The following is a 21772-nucleotide window of genomic DNA, read 5'->3' on the forward strand; positions in this document are numbered from 1 at the left end:
GACAGCTCGTCTTGACTTCCTGCCCTTGTTTCTCATCTATGTGCTGTCTTCCTATTGACTCTGATTTTCTCTCAATGATGTGAAAAAAGTCCTCTAACTTTCTCCTTTCCCTGTTCTAATCCTCCTCTTCATGAATATGACTGATTTTTCTCCACTGACAAAAAAAAACAAAAAACAGTTCTCCTTTTCCTCTTCGTTGTTTATTTTCCTCTCCTCCTTCCAACATCAGCTCTTCTTTTCCTGATTTGTTCATTAATCCCGGCAATACCTCACAGCTCATACATTTTAATGTGTCCCTCTTGAATCATATTATATAATCTAGGCCTTCCAATAACATGTTTATGAGTTTTTTTCTGCATGCTAATATATTCTGACATAAAGATTCTAAATACACAGAGAGCAGTGTCTCATGATATTGCATATTAACTGAAGTTAAAAATGTGTGTGTGATAATATAAAGCTTTTTTTAGCTACATGAATACATAAAAATCCATTGTAACTTTTGGATTCTTTAAGATGAACTTGTACTGTTCATGGATTTTACAAGTTGCCTGTTTTAGTTTTTAGCCATAGATTTAGCAATGCAATACCTTGTTACTCATCAAATTACATATATGCTGTATCTGTATAATTATTTAATAATATCTGCTATTATTTAATAATATCTGCCATGCTAATACCATTTTTAAGTTACTAAAAAAAGCAAAAGAAAGAAAGGCTTCCATTTCACGGTAACAATGAGTAGAAAAAACTATTTAATCTTCTGCACCCCCTGCCTCCATAATCACTAAATGCTCTAAAATCCTCTTGTTCTCTTCAGTGGGCCAGTGCCCTAAAATCCCTGTGCACCACCCAAACAATCATCTGGGGGTTAGGTCAGTTGTTTTTTTTTTTTGTTTGCATAACACACGTGCACAAACAGATGAACAAATACTGACAAATGCAAAAGAGGAGTGGCCAAAAAACAAAAACACAATTGGAATTTCACCAGAGCAGCAACGCCCTGCACAGATCTATTTACTTGCCCCATTACAACGTGTACAATACAGGTGTACACGCATGGTTGCACCTGTCCTCTATGTGGGAACACACCAGAAGGGCGGAGCCAAACAGCTCTGAGTAGAAATGTAAAAGAGGGACTGGGTTACAAATGAAAAACAAAATGGAAGGATGAAAAAAAAAAACAACTCAGTGCTTAAGTGAGAGAATAGCGAAACTTGTTGTCCCTGCCAGGATCTGTGCACATATGAGTGTGTATGCACATGAAGGTTTAGTGTGAGTGTTTAGAGCAGAGAAAGATTAATGACCCTTAGCTCATTCCTGGCGAGCAGTCAGTGTGTGTGTGGTTGACCTAACAAGGAAAACTTTGTCCGTGTGATGGATTTTAGCTTCTGTATTACAGGAGAAAACTATTATACAGTATGTATCAGCTTTATAGACACATCAAAATAGTCTCATGTTGAACTGTGTCTGTCGAAATTTAAGAGTCTAAGCAGCTCCAGTCGACTGTTTCCCTTTTCTGGTTGACTGGGTTATTTTCATAACATTAGCAGTACTTGTTATTTGACATTTTTATCAGTACTTGATAGGCTATGAGTCCAATATAACAGAACTGACTGCCTCACAATGGTTAAGTTGGCCTGTTGACAAGCAATCAGCTAACACACACACACACACACACACAGAAACCCTGTGCAGATAAGCAGAGGTACAAAGACAGACTAAATCACTGAGAAAAACACATGCATGCACTTCGAGTTGGATAATAACCACCAAAACTCCTTAATATGAACACGTCTCACATGGATTAATGTTCATGTTTCCTTCATGAGGACTCTTCTGAAGCAATATGCAAATATGCATTATATAGTCGGCATAAAGTACACACTCCAGCCCAGTATAAGCATTGCTAAAATGAGCCACTGAAATAACAGACGGTAAAAAGGTTAGTGGTGAATAATTGAAAGCTCCATTAGCCTCCCTCTCTCACACTCGTCATTCCTTCCAAATATGTTACACAGAACATTTCTCACTGTCTTGAAATTTGCAAGCTAATTCAATTAAAATTTTGTAGTACCGCATTATCTGTATGATTTCCTGTTGTTAGAGTGAGCTCTTCTTTTGAGTCTGTCCAAATCAGAGATGTTGGATCGGAAATAGCACATTTTCTGCAATTTAGTACTTTTCAGGCATTGAAAACAACAGCAAAAAAAAATTGTGGAGGAGTACCTTTTAACTGTTAAAATGGACAAGACCTTCTGCTGTGGAAGAAACATAACAGGTGCTAAAAAAAGCAGATTTATAAATTTTGAAAGTTGCAGCATCGAGACGCAACAGAGAACAGATTATGTAAGAATCTTAACTCTGAATAAGGGTTCCTGTAGAAACATTTAGGTTTCAACTCTATGACAACGTGAACAAGTATTTTACAACTGAAAGCGGACTCACTTGAGTCATTTTTTCATCATCACAAAACACTGATTGAATCCTTGTAAATTTTATTTACACTGGCCGTCCATTAGCACTCAGCATGTGAGCATTTGGCCGATCACATGAAGTCTCCTACCCTCAGATTAATTGGTGTCAATTTGGGACCAACTGTGAAGGCTAGTCTATTTACTGCAAGTCATTTGTCAGTGCAACATTGAACAACATTAGCGCACAGCTGCAGATTTTCCTCATATCGTGCAGACCTAATGACAAGTATTCATTCACATGCTTTTCTGTCTTTCCCTGGGTGGTTTTTGTTTGCTTTAATACAAAGATGACATGCAAATTCATTCTCTATTCATAATGCAAAACAGTTAGGCTGACTAAACCAAACTTACCCATGGTGTTCAACATAGAGTAAAGCTACCACTGTTTAAACACATTTATAAAAGTATGTTTTATTGCCTGTCCTAGTAACAGAAAAACCAACCCTATGTCATCACTAATAATTTTAGCAGCCGTGTCAGCCTCTGACTATAAAAACTGAGTTCACTGACAGTTACAGAGGTTATTAATGGGGCTGTGCCTTTAAAGCTAAATGAGTGCAGCCCATTGTACGCCTAGCTCTTCACCTTCAACTGTCATCACCAGCACTGCAGGTACGTCCTGTATGAAAATATGACTCATGGTCAGGGTTGAAGTCAGCTGACGATGCATTGTGCATGGTCCTGCTAAAATACACCCCAATAGCTGGAATGCACACGCAGGAATATTTTGCATGAACGCACAAAGAAAAAAACAGCACTTATGTTCTCAGTGCTGAACGTTCATGAACCTCATGTATGCAAAGTTTTCCCAGGGTGCTGTTGCCTGGTGCTGGGAGGCAGACTGTGGCAGAATGATGACACTGAAACAAAGCTACTGCTCCTTGTAGATGTCTCACACTTTCCCCTATAAAGAGGTTTATATAGGAAAATATTGGCTCACAATTCTTTGTTTTGATTTAATGCTTGACTGTAACTTATGAGCATACAAAACAACTTAACAACCTGTTGAATATGTTGTTTTTCATAATGTATTGCATAATATTCACAAATGATCCCTGCCTTTTAAATATAGTTTGAACAAAACTGCAGTTACATTATATGTAAATACAGAGAAGTTTATGGGTTTTAAGTGATTGTTATAGAGGACAGCAAAATACACAGCATAGCTCATTATCTGGTGATGGGATTACTTGCACAGGTAGGTACATAACAGCTCACTGAGCTCCATGAATAAGCCATTAATACTGTTAATCATTCATTAGCACTGAAAACTGGAGGCAAATAACACAAGCAAGCAGCTCTGCCTAATGTTGTGTGTTTTCTGATGTGTGTAACTAGGCCACCTGACTAGGACTGACTTCCTATTCTCACACACACACTTCCTCTGCTTATAAACACTTCCACACACATGTCCTGCCAACACCAGGCTGGATATGTGGCTGCATACATTACACATGGACACACTCTAACAATTACAATATAAGAACGTTGTCAGTGTTTCTTTATCAGCTACCACATACCAACTGCATAATACCCAGAAGCACAGTTAAAAACCCATTATCGAGGTAATTCACATTAGGTTCCCAACTAAAAGCTTACTAGTGGAAGTCACACCCCTAAATTCCTTCTTAAGTACACAAACACACATACACAGTTTGGCCTAACATATGTTTGGGGAGGTTAAGTCCACATCACCTCCTAGTGTCTTTAATGCATTAAATCCTCTCTCACACACACACAAACAGCCCCATTAACAGATTGTATCTATTTAACACTCCATTAGTCCAACTTAACTTAACTTGAACATGGATTTGAAGCATTTGCTTCATCAGGACCCAGTTTTACATAACGTGGCTGGAGAAGCAGAATGAGTAAACACTTCAATGTCGTATTGTAACTGATATAATGACAACAGATGAGGTCAGTGCTAGGTAAACATGATGAAACATGGGTGTACATTTCAGTTAATTTAAATAAATAGTTCAATGTTCATGGTTTTATATATTTATAGGTTCATATTTTGGCACCCAACTAGGCCACAGCCCTAACTGAAGTAATCCGTTGTATTCAATAATTAATTTAAGTTTTGTTTATAAAATGTCTGATTGTAACAGAGTGAATGAGGTAAACATTCATTTATTATCCAAGTCAGCTAACCAATTTAATCAACTTCACTCCAAGTGATACACAATCTGCTTAATCCTCAGCTTAACACCCCGCCATGCACTGGCAAAATGATTACAGCGTTCAGAGAAGTTTTTGCAGTTTCTGGTGTCTTTTCCCCTGTCTTATCGGTTGTGTCTTGTTATGTCTATAGTGTTTATTTCATCATGTTGTGTTTGCCACGTGAGATATGTACAGATGTATTAGAGGTGGGTTTTATGATCAAAAATGTCATCAATATAAAGGTTTATGAGGCGATTTCGATATTTATCACAATAAATGTCAAATCACTATTTATTTTAAGCTTACAGGCTGATATTTGGTCATGAGTGAAATTTGAAAAAAGAAGAGATATTTACTTGTGGTTTTAATTCAGTCTTAAAAGATTCAGCGAGAGGAAAAGATGTATAAGCTGCAAAAATATGAAAAAACAAAAACATGTAGATGATAAGATTTAAAACCACAAAAAAAGCCTGTGAATTTTGTGATAGAATTTCAAAACATCATGCAAAAGAATCACATGTGAAATAAATCTCTGGTGCCTTTTAACAAAAATATCAAATATAGTCTTTACTTCAGAAATCAGAACACTATGTTAATTTATTGTCACGTTACATTTCACAGTATAAATGTTCTTTTCCATTAACTGACATTTATTCAAGGTCCACATGAGTCCATTTGTGTCTTTGTACCAAGGCAGCATGATATTAATCTACTGTGGACTGCTGGGATCTCATTTCCATTCAGTCCCATATGGACGACGGAGCTGTTATATAAAAGCACTTAAGCTGATGAGATCGACAAAACGCTGGATGCCATGATGTCATCCAACTGCACACTTGGTTGCATAAAATCAAATCAGAAACTTTTAATTACAACTTTCAACAGTAAGCGAATCGGCATCCTGAATTTCCAAGACTGACTTCATTCATACTGTGTCACAGCAGTGCTCAAATTTCAGACTTGACGCCTGCTGAGCTTTTATCATTAACGGTAGCAGCTCCTCCGCTGTTGACGTTACGAGTAAAACAGTGGAGTGAACCTGCATTGGCTGCTTGGGCTCTGCTCCAAATGCAAATAATGAACAATTTACCTCCCTGTTGGACTCTACAGATAATGTAGCACATGCATATGATATGTAATGCAATACATAAAAAAAAAAACAAAATACAGGTATTACACGGATGGCTTCTACTACTGCAATGATTTTGTTGGGAAATATGCAGCTTATAAAAAATAATAATCTCACAATTTATACTCAGCACAATCTTAGTTTGTCATATGATCTGCTTTTCATTGGGACTGTAAAATGTTGTCATTAAATAAATTCAGGATACATCAATATATTGGACAACATCAGTATCAGCAGATATCATTTCACTAATGGCAATGGCCTATGCTTCCATTAATCTGTTGTATTTTTTTTTTAGGTTTTTCTGTAAATTTCTGTGATTGAATTGCACTCATTCAAATATAATTTCATGAAGAGCTGAAGACTTAAAGAGAAATGACATACCTTTTCAAACAGGTTTGCCTGGGATAAATCATAACAAAATAACATAAAGGTTATAAAATAACATTGCTATCAGCTATCAGCAATATCTTTTGCAATAACAATATGAAATTAACAACAGTTTTTTTTCTAATTAGTTTTATTTTAAATAGCCTGAATACCAGTGTCAAAACACTGTAATACTATTGATGCGAAAATTCTGTTTATTTGTTAAATAACAACAAAACAAAGAGCTATCACACCACAGTGTAGGCCCTCCAGAAAAAAAAGGGAAAACCACAATAAATCCTCTCAGTTTGGTTTTAATTCGCCTACATTTCACAAGAGGTGAGAAAAATTGTGATTCAAATGAGGAGTGTGACTACCTCATAAGATCATCAACCACAATAATAAATAAATAACAAAAGCTTCTACACTCATCTTTATTTTGAAGAGGAAGTAAACTGGGTAGTTTAATACATCGCCTCACTCAGCATTACCATAATAAAATGATAAAACATCAGTTTTTGGTCAAATCCCATCATTTAAAAATCGATATTTACAGATTATTGTTCCGTTCATTTGTCTTCGTTATTGTTCTTTTGCAGTATTTCTGGTCATATTTGAACTATTTTGTTCTTATGAAGTACTTGGATGTTTTAAGTGTTTGTTTTTTTAGGGTATGTTGCTGTTTTAGTGTTTAGAAAGCTATACCAATTAAACTCACTCAACATTTCATGTCACTACAATGTAAGTTTAAGCTGTACTCATTGATATCACTGAGGTATTCTCAAGGTTTAATTGCTGATTTTATTTGCTTTTGTTTAACAGTTTTTACTTTTAATGTTTATTATTATTATTATTATTATTATTATTATTATTATTATTATTATTATATTTTTATTCTACATTTTTCTAACCTTATTTTAGCACTGTACAGCTGTGGTAACTTTTTATTTCCATGCCTTGTTTCATGTTTTACTCCTTTTAGCCTCTGTATTATTTGTACCTCTGCACCACTTAAAAAATGAATGAATGACTATTGTGCAGCCCTAATACAGATGGGTATAATCTGTCTGAGAACCCAACAAGTCCTTTGTTTTCTTCCTCCTCTTAAAACCACCGGTGTCTTCTCTGAGCTGTGATCTGCGCTCTGTTCCATAAACCACCCAAAACAAAGGCCCCGTTAATGTGTTCTTACTGTGATCCCACTATCTCTGACTATGAAGTACCTGGGTGGTGCTTTGTAATGTTGACAGGCTTTCTAGATCAGTGCGATGATGCTTTCAGGAGGCTTTTTCTGGTTTTATATTACACGCAAACATGCACATAACCACACATTTTATGGACCCTCTCTTTCATTGTAATGTTAAAAGATGAAAGTATGGTGCCTGTCTGGCTCTAAAGACCCTCTCTCTTTCTGTATTCCCTGTGGACGCACACACACACATACACAAAACACACATACAGGCTCAGCAGACACCTCAATTATGATAATGTGGATCAGCGTTAATGTAGGCTGGCTTTCAACAACGGTACAGTGATGATGATGATGAGTGCGTCCCAGACAGCAGCAATGGAGGGGCAGCTACTGTATCTCATTTAAAACAGGTTACTCCCTCTACAAGCCAAAAACAGCCTATTTTGCCTGAAACACAAATATGCACTCTGTTAAAAGGAATCTCAAAGACAAAGCAAATGACGCTTCAGGACGAGGATGAAGCCAGTGTTTGCAGAAAGAAGTCAAACAAAGACAAAGACGAAATGAGGGAAAAACACTCAAATAAAAAAGCAAGAGGGAACAAAGATGCCTCAGGGAGACAAACCTACAGTGTGTTTTTGTGTGTCAGCTTGTTTCAACACTCAAAAACTTTGATTATGCCATGTACAAAATGAATAATACATAAAAATGTTGTAAAATGGCAGAGAATATACAACACGAGGGCATCTGAACGGCAAAAACATGGACAAATTATCTAAAAGTGTCCACAAAGCAGACTTATATCCTGCATAAAAAGAAGAACAATTTGTCTGGAGCAGCATTACCAACAATATATCAAGTAGTATTACTAAAGAGCGCTGATTCATATCTCAACAACTGCTTCTCCTAAAGAGCCCCCCCCGCCCCCCGTCATCTCTTTTGCTGCTCTTTCATCAAAACCCTGCTGTTTCTCTCCTCCACGTATTCTGTCCTTTTTCCTCCTCCCGCCTCTTTCCTCCTTCGCCCAGACTCCTTTCCTTCCCTGTAATTACCACCTCAGACTCCAATTAAAAGAAACCACAATAAAGAGCACAGAGGAGTGAGACCAGGGGTCGGTGAGGGAAAGACAGAGGGGACGCTAGAAAGAGAACCAGAGGGGGGGATTTAATAAGGGGTTTAATGAGGGGTCTGTATACATAAAGACATACAGGCAAAACTGGCAGCATATGCAGGTAATACAGCATGTCAAAAACTTCTTAAAGGATTTTGTAAAGAACTGTGTGTGTGTGTGTACGCATGTACATGGTGGTTGTGCATGTTTGTGCTTGAGTGTGCAAGGAGACACTGCTGACAGTTTTTCCTTTGTGTTAGCCCCTGTCTGTTTCCTGCCATTAAGTCTCTAAGTGCTGCTGTGCTTTCCTTAGCAGTGCAGACACACAAACACCCAAATATAAAGAGAGAGAAGGGACATAAGGTCAATATGCAGAAAGAAGTTGATCAGAAAGGACAGGAAGAAGCGCAGGAAAACACAGCATTGAGAAGAGCAGTCGATGCTGTCTTTTAACGTGTATAGAAACTGACCATTGCATACACACACAAAATATTACCACGGCAAAAGACACTATCAATCAATAAACACAAAGCAGGAACAGCGGGGTAGCCCTTACTGTCAAGCTGCCTTTGTGTAAGTGTGTATGTACGGAAGAAACGGGCCTCATGGTTGTGTGCCAACTAAGACTGCCAAAAGACGCCAACACACACTCACTTTGCACACAAGTAAGAGAGCAAGAGTGCAGAGAGGTGGTTTGATTTACTGGGCTGCCAAAGAGAGAACGAACACAATGCACACAGAGGAAATCGAAATCTGGCTTCATTATACTGTAGTACACACTCGCAGTAGCCTCAGACAGCCTTATCAGTTTATCCTTTTTATCTTAGAGATCCATTACTCAGCTTTTCTTTGAAGACTGAGCGTGTGTGAGTGCTGCAGACAGTAGTCGCTGTGCTAATTTTACTACCAGGTGTGTTACCTTGATCACAACAACAGTGGTAAGTTGTTTTGCATGATGCACCAAACCCCCCGTGGTGCATGTGTGTGGTGTTCTCACACACCTATGTGATTCAGCAAACTGCAAATTTCCTGACTTGTCCATGTCTTTGGTGTGTTGTCATTTTCTCTGGAACTTGTTGAACCAAGTGAATTATGTTTACAACAAAAAGCTAGTTCAACTTGATTATCCTGTTCAGACAAGACGGAAACTTTCACAGCGACTCAGGAGTGTAAACTACCTCAGTGCACCTTATATTTACCCTGTTATCACTTGGATAATAACATCTATAAAGACATGAAAGTAAAATAAGCAATTAATATTGTAAAAAAGAATGTATACCAGGAAAGAGTAAATAAAGCTTCTAGATTCTAACAGAACTGAGTTTTTGGGCAACAAACTGCTGAGCTCCCCTTTAGCTCCTTCCTTCTGACTGCACCCAATATATTGAGATCATGGGCCTTAATATTAGGTAATAAAGTCGGACCCACCTTAAGGGTTTTATCGTGTCCTTTGGGCTTTAATGCTGCATATTGCCAGATAAATTTTCAATTAAATTAGCACAAATCAGTTGACTCCCAGTAAGCCTGGAGGTTTCTGAGCCTCTAGAGATCTGGGACCCCGGGGCCGTTGCCTGCTCTCTATGGTTAATAATTCTGCCTTGAATTTATGTGGATCTGGTGGTGGAACATGAGTTCATGCAGCTCACTAAGAATTTGGCTGCTCATCCGAGTATTTGCAAGAATTTATAAGTGACAAATGTGCCAATTTAAATGCAAAAAAATCTTTAAAATGCAGCTTGGTACATTAAGTCATGCTGTTTGTGTATAAGATCCTTCACTGCTCATGATTTACTTATGAACAGATTGCACATATATTTATGCTGATAGAAGGAATATATTTTACAGCGTCGACTGAGGGTGTAAACTGAATGTAAACTGGGAAAACTGTTCTGTACTGTAAAAAAAAACTGTACTTTTTGTTTTCCATCTTTTAACCAATAATCTGCAGGACATCACTGCACAACATCATCACATCATTCAAGAGGCTTTCCGGAAGTTTGCAAGGAAGTAGTGCTGTTAAAAAAAAAAAAAAAAAAAAAAAAGCAGTAAAGACAGAATTTACAAGACATTTCCTGAGCCCTGGAACTAAGTCTACACACAGTGGCTTCTTCAAGCTTTCAGCTGTCACCGAGGGTAAAAAAAAATGCCACAGGGCACAATCCCAGAATGAGCTGACTGCAGCACTGACTAGTTCAGTTACATGACAGAATGTGGTGTCCAGCTTTTAAACACTGTATCACCTACACTGTCATAGACAAGACAACAGGGCAGCAACTATAACAACTGCACAGGGAGTTTTGTGGTTTATATTGGCTGCTGGTAGAACTGCAGATGGTACTGAAAAGTGGAGATCAGCAGCCAACAACAAGTGCGCTGAGATAAAATGTGTGTTTGTAGCAAAAAGGGCCAAAGTATGAGTAGTATTCTGTTCACGAGATCAGATGGAGAGAAAAGAGAGTGTTTCCTCTCCTCTCTCCCCTCCCACACTCCTCCCTTTGCCTTGTATTAATGCTGACACAGGTCCTGCACAAAGAGCAACACACACACAAAAATACACACACCCACTTCAGGCATTGGCCTTGAATGCAAACAGATCAACCCATAATCACATGTGATTATCATGCTGTTAATTTAGCACATGATCATGTCATGTATCCAAATGCTGTAAAGTGAGGGTTCATGAGAAGAAACGATTTAAAAACAGTCAAATGGGTTCAGACTAAACAATACCAGCCTGATAATGGCCCCATCATGCAGATGTAGGACATGAGGTCATGTCAGAGACGACAAATGGGTGCAACAATCAATCATTATTTCATGTAGTGTGACATTTTCGACAGCAACCAACGGGTTGACCAATAGGAATTGCAAATAGGGTGAAGTAATAATCATTCTCTCTCTTCGACAACCAACACTGTCTTCTTTACAGTCTACCTTTCAAAACACAAAACAACCCCTATCACACTCACTCAGATTCCATTGCATGTTTACATTTTTTGGTAGCCAGCATGGCCCCTCTAATAACTTCATGCATGTTGTGAAAGGTGGCAAGTTGGGATTTGTCAGGGAACAACATGTGGGGATGGGAAACTTATGCAAAGGCTGATTAGAGTTTAAGAAACTGCACAACGATGCTACAGGAGTAAAAATCAGGCTAATTCTGCAAATCATAAACATTTTAAACAGTGGAGTGAGAAAACATCATCCTACATGTAATTCTGAGTCACAGATGTCAGGTCAAGGTAAATAAACCACATTGTCACTAATGTACAGACAACTGATGCAGACAAAATGAAATGACGCTGATTAAAGAAGCTCCATTTAAGGGAAAAATCAAAAGATGTGCTGCTGTTTCTGCTATAAGTCATAGAATGCCAAAGTATATTTTAGAAAAAAGAGGAGTTAAATATTCAGGTCCAGTCCTATTGCTCTCACACTGCAACCACAGGAACAGATTAAAAGATTTTGCACTCTGAACCCAGTGTAAGAGGTACAAAAAGGTGAAGAGAAAGAGCAGACCTTCCATTAATGGATGTGCCATCACGCAATAGTAACCTAGAGACACCCAGGCCTGCAGAGATAGCAAACAGACACACACACACTGATACACAGACAGTCTGACAGGCCGATTAATTGAGGACTTTTGTTAATTCCAGACTCTGGATCAATCCGAGTGAAAAAGCCACCAACTCCCTGCGGAACGTCTCATTGTGGCTTCAGTGTGTGCTTGACCTCCAAGACGTGAACAGGTTAAGTGAATGCCATCACAGCCTCCGCATGAACAAGGTGACCCTGTATGACCTTTGACCTCAGCACAATCTGCGACGCCCATCACCTTCTGCCTGTCTGGTTGAGTTTGTCTGTGAATAAGACTGATCAATTACACTCACTGTCTCATTTCATCAATAACATTTAAGACTTTGTTTCCCTCAAAGCTTATCATTAATGTTTTTTCATCTCTCTCAGTTTCTTCATTCTGTTTTTATTTCCCTCCTCTCTCATTGTCTGTCTTTAAATTTTAACCATGTTTGATGATTAACCTACTCTCTATCCTCCCAAATTGTCCTTTACTTCCCCTTGACTTGGTGAATGACCAGATCAATAATGTTTTGATATGATTGATAACACTTCTAGTCAGCAACACTGAAGAATGTGGCCTCTTAGACAGGAAAGAGAACACTAACTCAGACAGGATTTCATCATATAAAACAAAAAAGAACACTTAACACATAACACTTCAACTTAAATGGAAAAAATATATAAAACCTTTGAGATTAACTGTGCCTAAGTACTGAAAAATGCAACCGATGCCTTATAATTGCTTCCTAAAAGATGGGATTTTCACGCAACAAAGATCCAGAGGAAAGAGATGAGCCGAGAAAGTGTGAATGAATTCCAATGAGTTAATGATATATGCCTGAGCTGTACTCTGCAGTCATTACTTCTAAAGCCTTCTGTAGGCAATAAACACTGAACACTGTGCTCACACTCACACTTCCACTCTACAAAACCCTTTAAGACCTGAACTCCATACTCAGCATTTATAATATATATTCCCACATTATGACAGGGCACATTTCACCAAATTTTCCTAAATGAAGGATGTGAAAAAGACTGGAAAAATGTAGAAATACAGGATTCACTAAGAATATGAGTATACCATGTTAGTGACCTTCTTCTGTCAAGTCTGCACACAAGGTAAGGAAGGAGACGAGGAATCGGAGCACAACCAAGAATCCCAATCACGAAAAGTTCTTGGGAATGCAACAACAGCAATGTGCTTGCGTAGAATATGTGTGTGCGTGTGTGTGCGTGGCCTTTGACATCTGACTCAGTGTGACCTTTCCTCTGACAAGCTCCAGTCACAGGAGCGTTTGTGTGGGCTGACCATTCACAAACAACGTGGGAGAGAGCACGAACAACTATGTACGTGTGCAGCGCTAATGTAATTCTCAAACACTTAGACAATGTCGGAGCTTCATAGAGCGCGCATTATGACGACGAGTGTATGAGAAGTTAATGAACTTTGCTGACGAATGTAAGAGGGAGTGAGAGAGTATTTTCTGTAGGTGGCCAGTGACAGCTGGGAATTCTGATTTTGAACAAGCTGATGGGACTTTTTTTTTTGTCTACTCTCATAACTTTCTTTCTTTCTTCCTTCCTTCCTCTCTCGTAGAGTTACTGTTTAGTCATTTTTTGAGCTTAGCATCTGGAAAAAAAGATAATTAAGGATCTTAAAGCATTACAGAGAGGACAAGTATAACTAAAAGATGTAGTTGTAGAAAGGAAAAGCACAGAGAAAGATACCAGCCTGCTAAATATGCCAGAGAAGCTTTGGTGGAAACTTTAAAAACCACTTGAGATAGTGATAAAACACAGACAGGCAGGTTTTAAGAGTATCAGACAAAGCTGAAAGAAAGGCTAAAAGCGTTTCTGACGCCTTTCTGCATTCCCATGGTACCACTCAGCCCTACTACATCTTATCAGCACTCGAGAAAAAAAGAATGGGATGAGGGTGGAGGCATCGCACCCACTAAAGATGCAAGTGGATTGTACCATCCCATCTTCTATGTTTAGTCATTATTAGTTTTTTCTTGTATGTCCACTTTATTTTGTGGTTTTACATCAGTCTCATCAGCTGATATATCTGTACACTCACTGGGAGACTTCCAGTAAAGAGGCGTGCCAGCCCAAAATAATCTCTACTAAAGATAATCTTGTGTATTTTTTCTCATCACTCCTCAAACTGATCCCTCCTCACCTTGATTACTGTCCTGCAGTTTGGTCTAGTGCTTCAAAACAAGATCTTAATAAGATCCAGCTCACTCAAAACAGAGCTGAGTCAGCTGCCATTTCACACTAGAATGTGTGTCTTGAGGAAACTGGCACATCAATACTATCAGTTAATACAAACACATAACTATGACACCAGACATGCCTTTTTTGGGCATTTGATGCTACTAAAAATGGCTTTTTAAAGCAAAGAAAAACACGGTAAAGAAAAGTGTCCTTAGGGCTAAGTGATCTGGCCAAAACATCATAGGATGAGATGATCTTTTACAATCTGACTCACAATCTGACAATTCTCTCATCTCTTTTACCATGTAGGGAAGTTATAACCAAACTATGAGTGTTCCTCTAGTTTTCTTGGGTTTTTGGAGGCCTAGGTTGTGTGAGATGGCTTTTTGTTGCTGTTGTTGATGTTATTATAATATTGCTAATATTAGATCTAATATTAGATAAACACGAGTCACATTTTCCTTTACATAAAACTGCAGTGTTTCATTAATCACTCAAGACTGTGGCGACCTATTTTGTCCCACTGGAGATTTTCAGTGACTCATTAATATTTTCACACTATCATAAATCTAATGCACTGGGTTAGATCAGACTCAATGCACGATGGAGTTCACCAGCTGGAACCACAGATGATGGACTTGCGGACATTATTTCTTCATCAGCAGCAAAACAGCACATTACACAAACTCTATAAGCTAAACCCAAACATATCAAAGCACACAAACACAAAATATCGCTATAAAAAGACTGAAAGTACTCCCAAGCTTAGAGACTTATGTTAGTGGTAATAATGCTATGTGCAACATTGTGTAAAATAATGTAATTTCAATGATAAGTGGGCCATATCTGTACAATACATCCAAAAAGAAGATCATGTGACAAATTAAGATGACAGTCTAGAATTATGAAATCACCCAGCCCTATCTGGACTGTATAGGTATATAAGTCTAGAATTAACCCACATTAGAGGCAAGATCAGCTTCAAAAAGTAATTAAAGCAGTAATTATCCTATTCCTTCTGAATAGGATATTCAGAAGGAAATCAGTTTAGGCTGCATATGCTCTTGATGTAAAGGTGATTTTATTGGTTTGCTAACTAATATAATGGTCACTGTGAATTTCTACCAAATATTAATTATTCATTTTGTTTGTTTATCTATTTTTGTTATGTGTGATTTGTGTATGAACTAAATGTTCCACTTCCAGTGTTATTTCTGTAATTCTTGCAGTTATTGTCAATCATGAAATTTTTAAACATCTAGTTTTGTTTATCCCAGGGAGCATGGCTGTTACTGTGGTTATAACTAATGGGGATCCTAAATAAGTAAATAACTAAAATAAACTCATCGAAGCACAGAAAAAGGTTTGGAACATCCTTCGTGAAGGCAGACTGGAACAATTTCCACAAGAGCAGCAAGAAAGAGTGAATGAATAGGGGAACTGGGTTGTAACCAGATAAGGACATACAGTAAAATGGGATGCAAGGATGAGGAAGAGGAATGAGTGCTCTTTTGTCTTTTGCACAAACATTTCTTATTCCCTGTGGGTGACGACAATGCAGACTCAACCCAAACACATAATCTATTGTAGTCCACATGTATCCTCACAGGCACAGCCCACTTCAGACTGTTTAGTGGTTACGCTCTTCCGGGTCTCATCCCCAGGCGTTTCAAAGATATTGCAGTGTTGAGAAATTTACAAACTTTCTGGGCAAAGGCGCTGCTTAAAATGCCATATATTAAATATTAGAGCCTGATTTGTGTAACCCAAATGCATCATGAAACAAGATGTTTTAAGCTCACAATTTAAGTTAAACAATTTCCTGAGGGAAACCTGGAAGACAGCCCCTGAAGTCTGTTCTTTTGTGAATACTGAGTCATGTCTTTGTTAGATATATCCTTGTTTTGGACATTAAAAACACTAACTCCTTTAATAATTTACTATCACAAGACAAAAAGGTACAAAGAGTGAAAGAACAACCAAGCTGATTCAGCTGAAGTGTGAAATTCATTACAGCTTGACAGCCAAAAGCCAAAATCTTCACAAGCATTAGTCACAATTGGAGTTGGATGCTGTCATGTTTACCTACTAATGATATTTAGTGTGAAGCAGCAGTTGAACCTGGAAAGTCTAATACTCTCCCCCAATACACACTCCATTCAAATCAAGGCGCTGGCTGCCTTGATTAGTTTTTTTTTTTGTTGTTTTTTTTTTTATGAGACACTACCATCCACCCCCACACATACACATAGTTCACCACTAGCCAAGTGTAAATGTTGGCACTACAACAGAAAACTATAATAGAGCATGAATGTTCCATCTCTAAAAGCTACTGGGGTGTGAAATGTTTGAATAGAGATTCTGTTAAGCTACTGTTGACTACAAACAAAGAAAAAGTATAGTTTTGGAGAGAAGGCAGACAAACTGATCTGCGAGCCAAGCAGGTGGCACAATAGATGGTCAGTGGGTGGCCTTCAGAGAGAAAGAACGACATGATGCTTACCAGCCTTCTACATAAATACAGTAGTTTCTGAATACAGAGACTAATCAAATCAGACAACTCCTCTTCAGTGCACTGTAAATGGGCTCTGGTCGATACATTTGGTACACCGCTGGGAGCGAGGCCCACCCCGTGTGCCGACACCCTAATGAGTTTCATGTGAGGGGCATTAAAACGGCTGCTAGACCAGTGAAACACATAGACCTGTGAAACCACTCTAGCGATTCTAAAGTCAAGAACCAACTACAAATGTATTTAAATACCGTATGTCTCACCAAATGCTGAATCGTTTATAACAGCCCAATTATAAGCAGCTAAATGGGTTTGTTTGTGATTCACTTAAATTGAAATCCCACACTCTGTTGGTAACTTCATTATGCAGTGTGTAATTTCACCCAAACAGTTTTATGACTTCACCCCTAACGCTTCACCAGGGAGCTGGAACAATTCGGCCTAATTAGCCACCCCAACAGTTAATATGAACACATCTAACAAGCACCATAGACACAGATGTATTGCGCTACTAGCCAAACGTTGCCTGTGTTCCAGACAAAAAGCTGGTGTTGTGTCAAAATTCACACAAATGCAAAGTATTGCATGTATTAGTTAAGACACAGTAGTCCAGTGGTCACACTGTGAGGCGGTTCACAACTGGCTGCAACCAAAGACAGCTGGAGACAAAACTAACAGTGTCATAAATTTAGGATAACCATCACACATTGGAAGTTTATGTAGCCAAAAATACTACTTTCTTGTAAAATTAGCATCCTAAGTTGGCCTCTTTTCCTGAGTCCATATATTCCTCCACCCCCTCAATTTTGGCTGCTTTTTCTAATGCTACTTTTACTATAGCAGGGCTGATGTTCAATTCTTGTGCTTAAACTTGCATACTAGCCTACAGTTAGGTAGGTGTTATTATCACATGTCATACCCAGGTTTATTAGATCTATTGTCTGCACTTTAGTTGGAAATAAATGTATGAATCTCACCATCTGTAGGAGCCTTTAAACCTCTTCAGTGCTTCAGTGCTGAACATACAAAGAAAGTGAACACACACATCACAGGACTAGCTGTTCATAACAAGTGCACTGCCTTATATAAGAGGTTCTGTTAAGTAAAACTAACAGACATGCAAACACAGACACACATGAATGGAAATAAAACGCCCAAACTGGAACGACATGTTATATCTTTAGAACTACGTACATTAACGCTCCTCTTCATCTACAGTTGTTTTGTGAGAATGACAACTACTATCAGAGCGGAGTATCCTATTAGATTGTCTCCCTCCCTCTCTCTATTTGTTGGCAGTCACTCTAACTGTATTTGTTGTGAGGCCAAAGAGCCACAGGCCATCGTTGCATAATGATACACACACAGACAAGGACCTAACTTACAGGCACTGCATTCATTCAGCAAATGAGCCTCAAGTGCAACTAGCTACTGTGTGAAGTGAGATTTTAGATGTAGCTTAGCCTGTAGATGTAGGTCGGTCACACAGGGTTAAAGTACAATAAGCGTTGCTGCAGAGTGCTGCGGTGGAGCAAAGCCCATTAATACAATCAGGTGACCGGAGTACAGGCTAACGGTCAATGGACACACAGTGATGCAACCTCTAAATCTTTCCTCCTCACTGCATCAGGGTGTAAACACCATCACGTGGTAGAACAAGAAGGGAGAAAGACAAGTCTGTAGCTTAACAGTCAGAACATAGAGGAAGTCTATTTCAGGTTAATGAAAGCGGAATGAAATAGTGTATGAATAGAAGATGAAAAACAGCAGTCAGTTGCAGAAACAGAAAATAGTTTCAATCAGGCACTAGTTATTACCTTGCAAACAAAGAAAACACATTCAAAAGAGAGACCAATAGAGATACAGACACATGCTGCAATCCAATCTCCAAAGGGTCATGAAATAGCTCTGTCTGATTATTGTCCCATAAGCTTCTTATTATTTTGTTGTGATGGATGTCTCCTCTCATTTTACGTTTTCCATTTAACTGTCTGTCAGTTTGCAGAAAACAGGAAGGCTGGCGAGTCTGTGGAGCTGACCCCATCGGACGGAGCACAAAGAGGGAGCTTGTTAGAGAGCCAGACTCGTCTTCCATTCACAGTGACTTCCATAGCTATCCAAATCTGTTAGGCTCTCCCCATCATTTTGCTTTTTATTCATGCAAACACACAAACAAGAGCTCAAGATCATCAAGTTGTAATGCTCAGAAACATGATGCACACATACATTCTGCAAAGACTGTGTGCATATGTCAGCAAAGAATCTAAAATCAGCGACAGCCATCATGAGAACTGATTCTGAAGAGACCCTGAGCAAGGTCTTGCATCTGCCAGCTTATAGGGCCACTAATCCTGACCCCTGCCTTGTCTGGAGGAGGACAAATAAAAAGACGGGGCAGCAGTCCCTCCAGCGGCAAACTCATTTGACTGTCTCTTTAAATTTGAGGGCTTCTACGTGTTTGGATAAACCAACAGCCCGGTGTTTCTGCCCAGTTTGTGTGCACTTGTTGTTGGCGTTCAGCAGAACAAGTCTGGCACCTGCATGCTTCGCCAGCATCACCATTTATCAGACCACAATGAAAGCAGAAGGCAGCCCTTTGGCACCGCGCTACGAGTGCGTAAAACCAGTGAAGAGCACAATCTGACAGCGCTGACAGATGCAGTTTTAAGTTTGGTTAAAATAATGTTCTGCTATAAACACAGAGAAAGCGCAACACGGATCTGGTTGTGCATGTGAGAACAAACTGCACATGCAAATCCATAGTTGAAGTTGCATGTACTTGCAGCTGTGTTAACAATTTAGATCAGTAAAGATCGTATGAATGGTAAAGTCATGCAAACACTTTCATTTGCACATACACATCTTCAGCGGTTTTTTTTTTTTTTTTAAACAGGTCTGGTCTGATTGTCACCAGACTGGACCTGCTGTATTCGCCTTGTTTTCATGCTTCTCTCCACCTCACTCACCTCCCAGTCCACTCAGACTGGCTGCCCACAAAGATCCGGACAGAACCCAGCATACCAGGATCACCACCACGCTGACGGGACTCATCATGATTCGGTTCCTGCTCTGGTCCAGGATAAAGGCGTGGATCTTGAACACCACCAAAGTCCCGAACTCGTGGATTCAGACGCGGCGCATCTTGATCTGACACTCACCCGGACCCGGACTTCACAGCTCTGTCAGTTCAGTTCAGATCGGTTCTGTCCAACACAACGTGCAATAAGTTTGGAGGATGATTCCTAAAGGCTACAATTGAGGGTTCAAATATTTCTCAGATTATTCAGTCGTTCCCTGACGGTGCAGTGTGTACAAAGCGCACACAAATCTGCTTTTATTATCCACTGTGGAAAAGCCTCATAATGAGAAGCAGAAAATTAACTGTTTTAAAGAGGTTTGCGTTGTATTCCAATTACAACCTGCGTTTGAAAGTAATCCCAAAGTACCGTCCTGTCGTGTAGGAATATTGTCCACTGTCCCGGGTTATAATAAACTGGAGCTTCGGTCTTATCCCGGTCTGTGCCCCGGTGTCGCGAGCCTCTCTGTCCCGCTGCTAAAACAAAACAAAAAAAAAAATGAAAAAATATATTAAAAAAAAAAAACCAAACAAACAAAAAAAAACGTCTCTAGTACACACGCAGATGGAGAATTAAAGAAAGCGAATTAACCTGCGTGGATAAAAGCACTCGAAGGGACACGCGCTACGTTCGCTCGTGCGGTGATCTGAGGGCTGGGACCGGCGCCACGGCTCGAGCGCTGCTCAGTGGTAGCCGACCGCCTCGTGCCCCGCCCTCCGGAAACACACAATCAACAAACCAGGTAAGAGTGACGTCACAGGCGACAGGTGTACAGTGGACACACTACTCAACAAAATCTGTTCATTCTGAGTCACATTCTGTAGAAAAACCTCCTCTGGTTACATTTCTGATGAAAGAGACGTTTTGTGAAGTTCTTCAGTATTTTTTGCTTTTCCAGGAATGACACACAGTGATGTCACTAATCACAGGTTTTACGTCCTTTTTGTGGTGCAGTGTGTTCTGTCATACCATGAGACAAAAGCATATGGTGGTGAAAGTGAAACCTGTGATTACAATAGTCCTTCCCTGGAGAATGGACTCTAAAAGAACCTATTATTCCTGGATTTAACCTGGCATTTAGGCTACCCTGCGGAGAGTGTGGTTGGCACAAAACACAGTTCAGTTCCCTTGTACACTTGGAGTAATAATGAACGTTTTGTCTGAATAAGATCACCCACTATGACTACGTTCACACGGCAGACAAAAGTGGTCCAAATCTGACTTTTTTTTTTTTGTCTATGTATATATAAAACCTATATGATATTTTTTATGAAAGTCTGAATGGCACAAATTGCCACTTTCATACAGTAGTGAACAAACGTTTTCAGATATCCTTAAAATTGCAAATGCCAATTTTTGTTAACAAGACAAAATAAACTAAATTCTTGACAGTTTCAACATGTCATGCCCTAGATGTGTTTCAAAGGGCATTATTTTGCTGAAGCATACAGTTTTGACCTCAAGGAAACAGTGTACGTGCAGAAGGGTTCACAGTGATTCTTAATGCAATATCACAAATGTGTAGGTTCTAAAACTGGATACATATCTGATGTATTTTATTTTTTACTCTGTGTTATTGCTTGTTTTATATTCTCCTGTTTTACTGTACGGTGTCCTTGAGTGCCAAGAAAGGCGCCTATAAATAAAATGTATTATTATTTATTATTATGTTTTGCAATGCGACTTCAGTCTGAACAGTCATGTCACATTTTATCCGACTTTGACATCATTGAAATGCAACAGACGTTAAAAATCTGCACTGGAGGAGAGGAGGGAAATAATTTACATACTCCAAACACCCAGCTCAGTTTTCCGCAGGTTTACTATATTTCTAAGCTAAACTGAATGGATCGTCAAACCTTTCCACACTGATATTTCAAAAAGAGGATGTTTTCTGTCATGTGGTGGTACTTTTTCACAACTTTAACTTCTTTAACATA

At 39.0% G+C, this 21772-nt stretch overlaps 1 protein-coding gene across 1 annotated transcript in view; it reads right to left on the reverse strand.

Moving 5' to 3' along the window:
• The window catches only part of sema4f (sema domain, immunoglobulin domain (Ig), transmembrane domain (TM) and short cytoplasmic domain, (semaphorin) 4F), a 70567-nt gene extending 50047 nt beyond the window's left edge, over nt 1–20520 (reverse strand). Inside the window, exon 1 of the mRNA XM_030161993.1 lies at nt 19722–20520. Coding sequence (XP_030017853.1) covers nt 19722–19809 — 88 coding nt within the window. The 5' untranslated portion in view covers nt 19810–20520. The remainder of the gene's footprint in view (nt 1–19721) is intronic.
• Nucleotides 20521–21772: the final 1252 nt, after the last annotated feature.

The sequence above is a fragment of the Sphaeramia orbicularis genome, chromosome 18 (genome assembly GCF_902148855.1).
Source record: "Sphaeramia orbicularis chromosome 18, fSphaOr1.1, whole genome shotgun sequence".
Classification (NCBI taxonomy): domain Eukaryota; kingdom Metazoa; phylum Chordata; class Actinopteri; order Kurtiformes; family Apogonidae; genus Sphaeramia; species Sphaeramia orbicularis.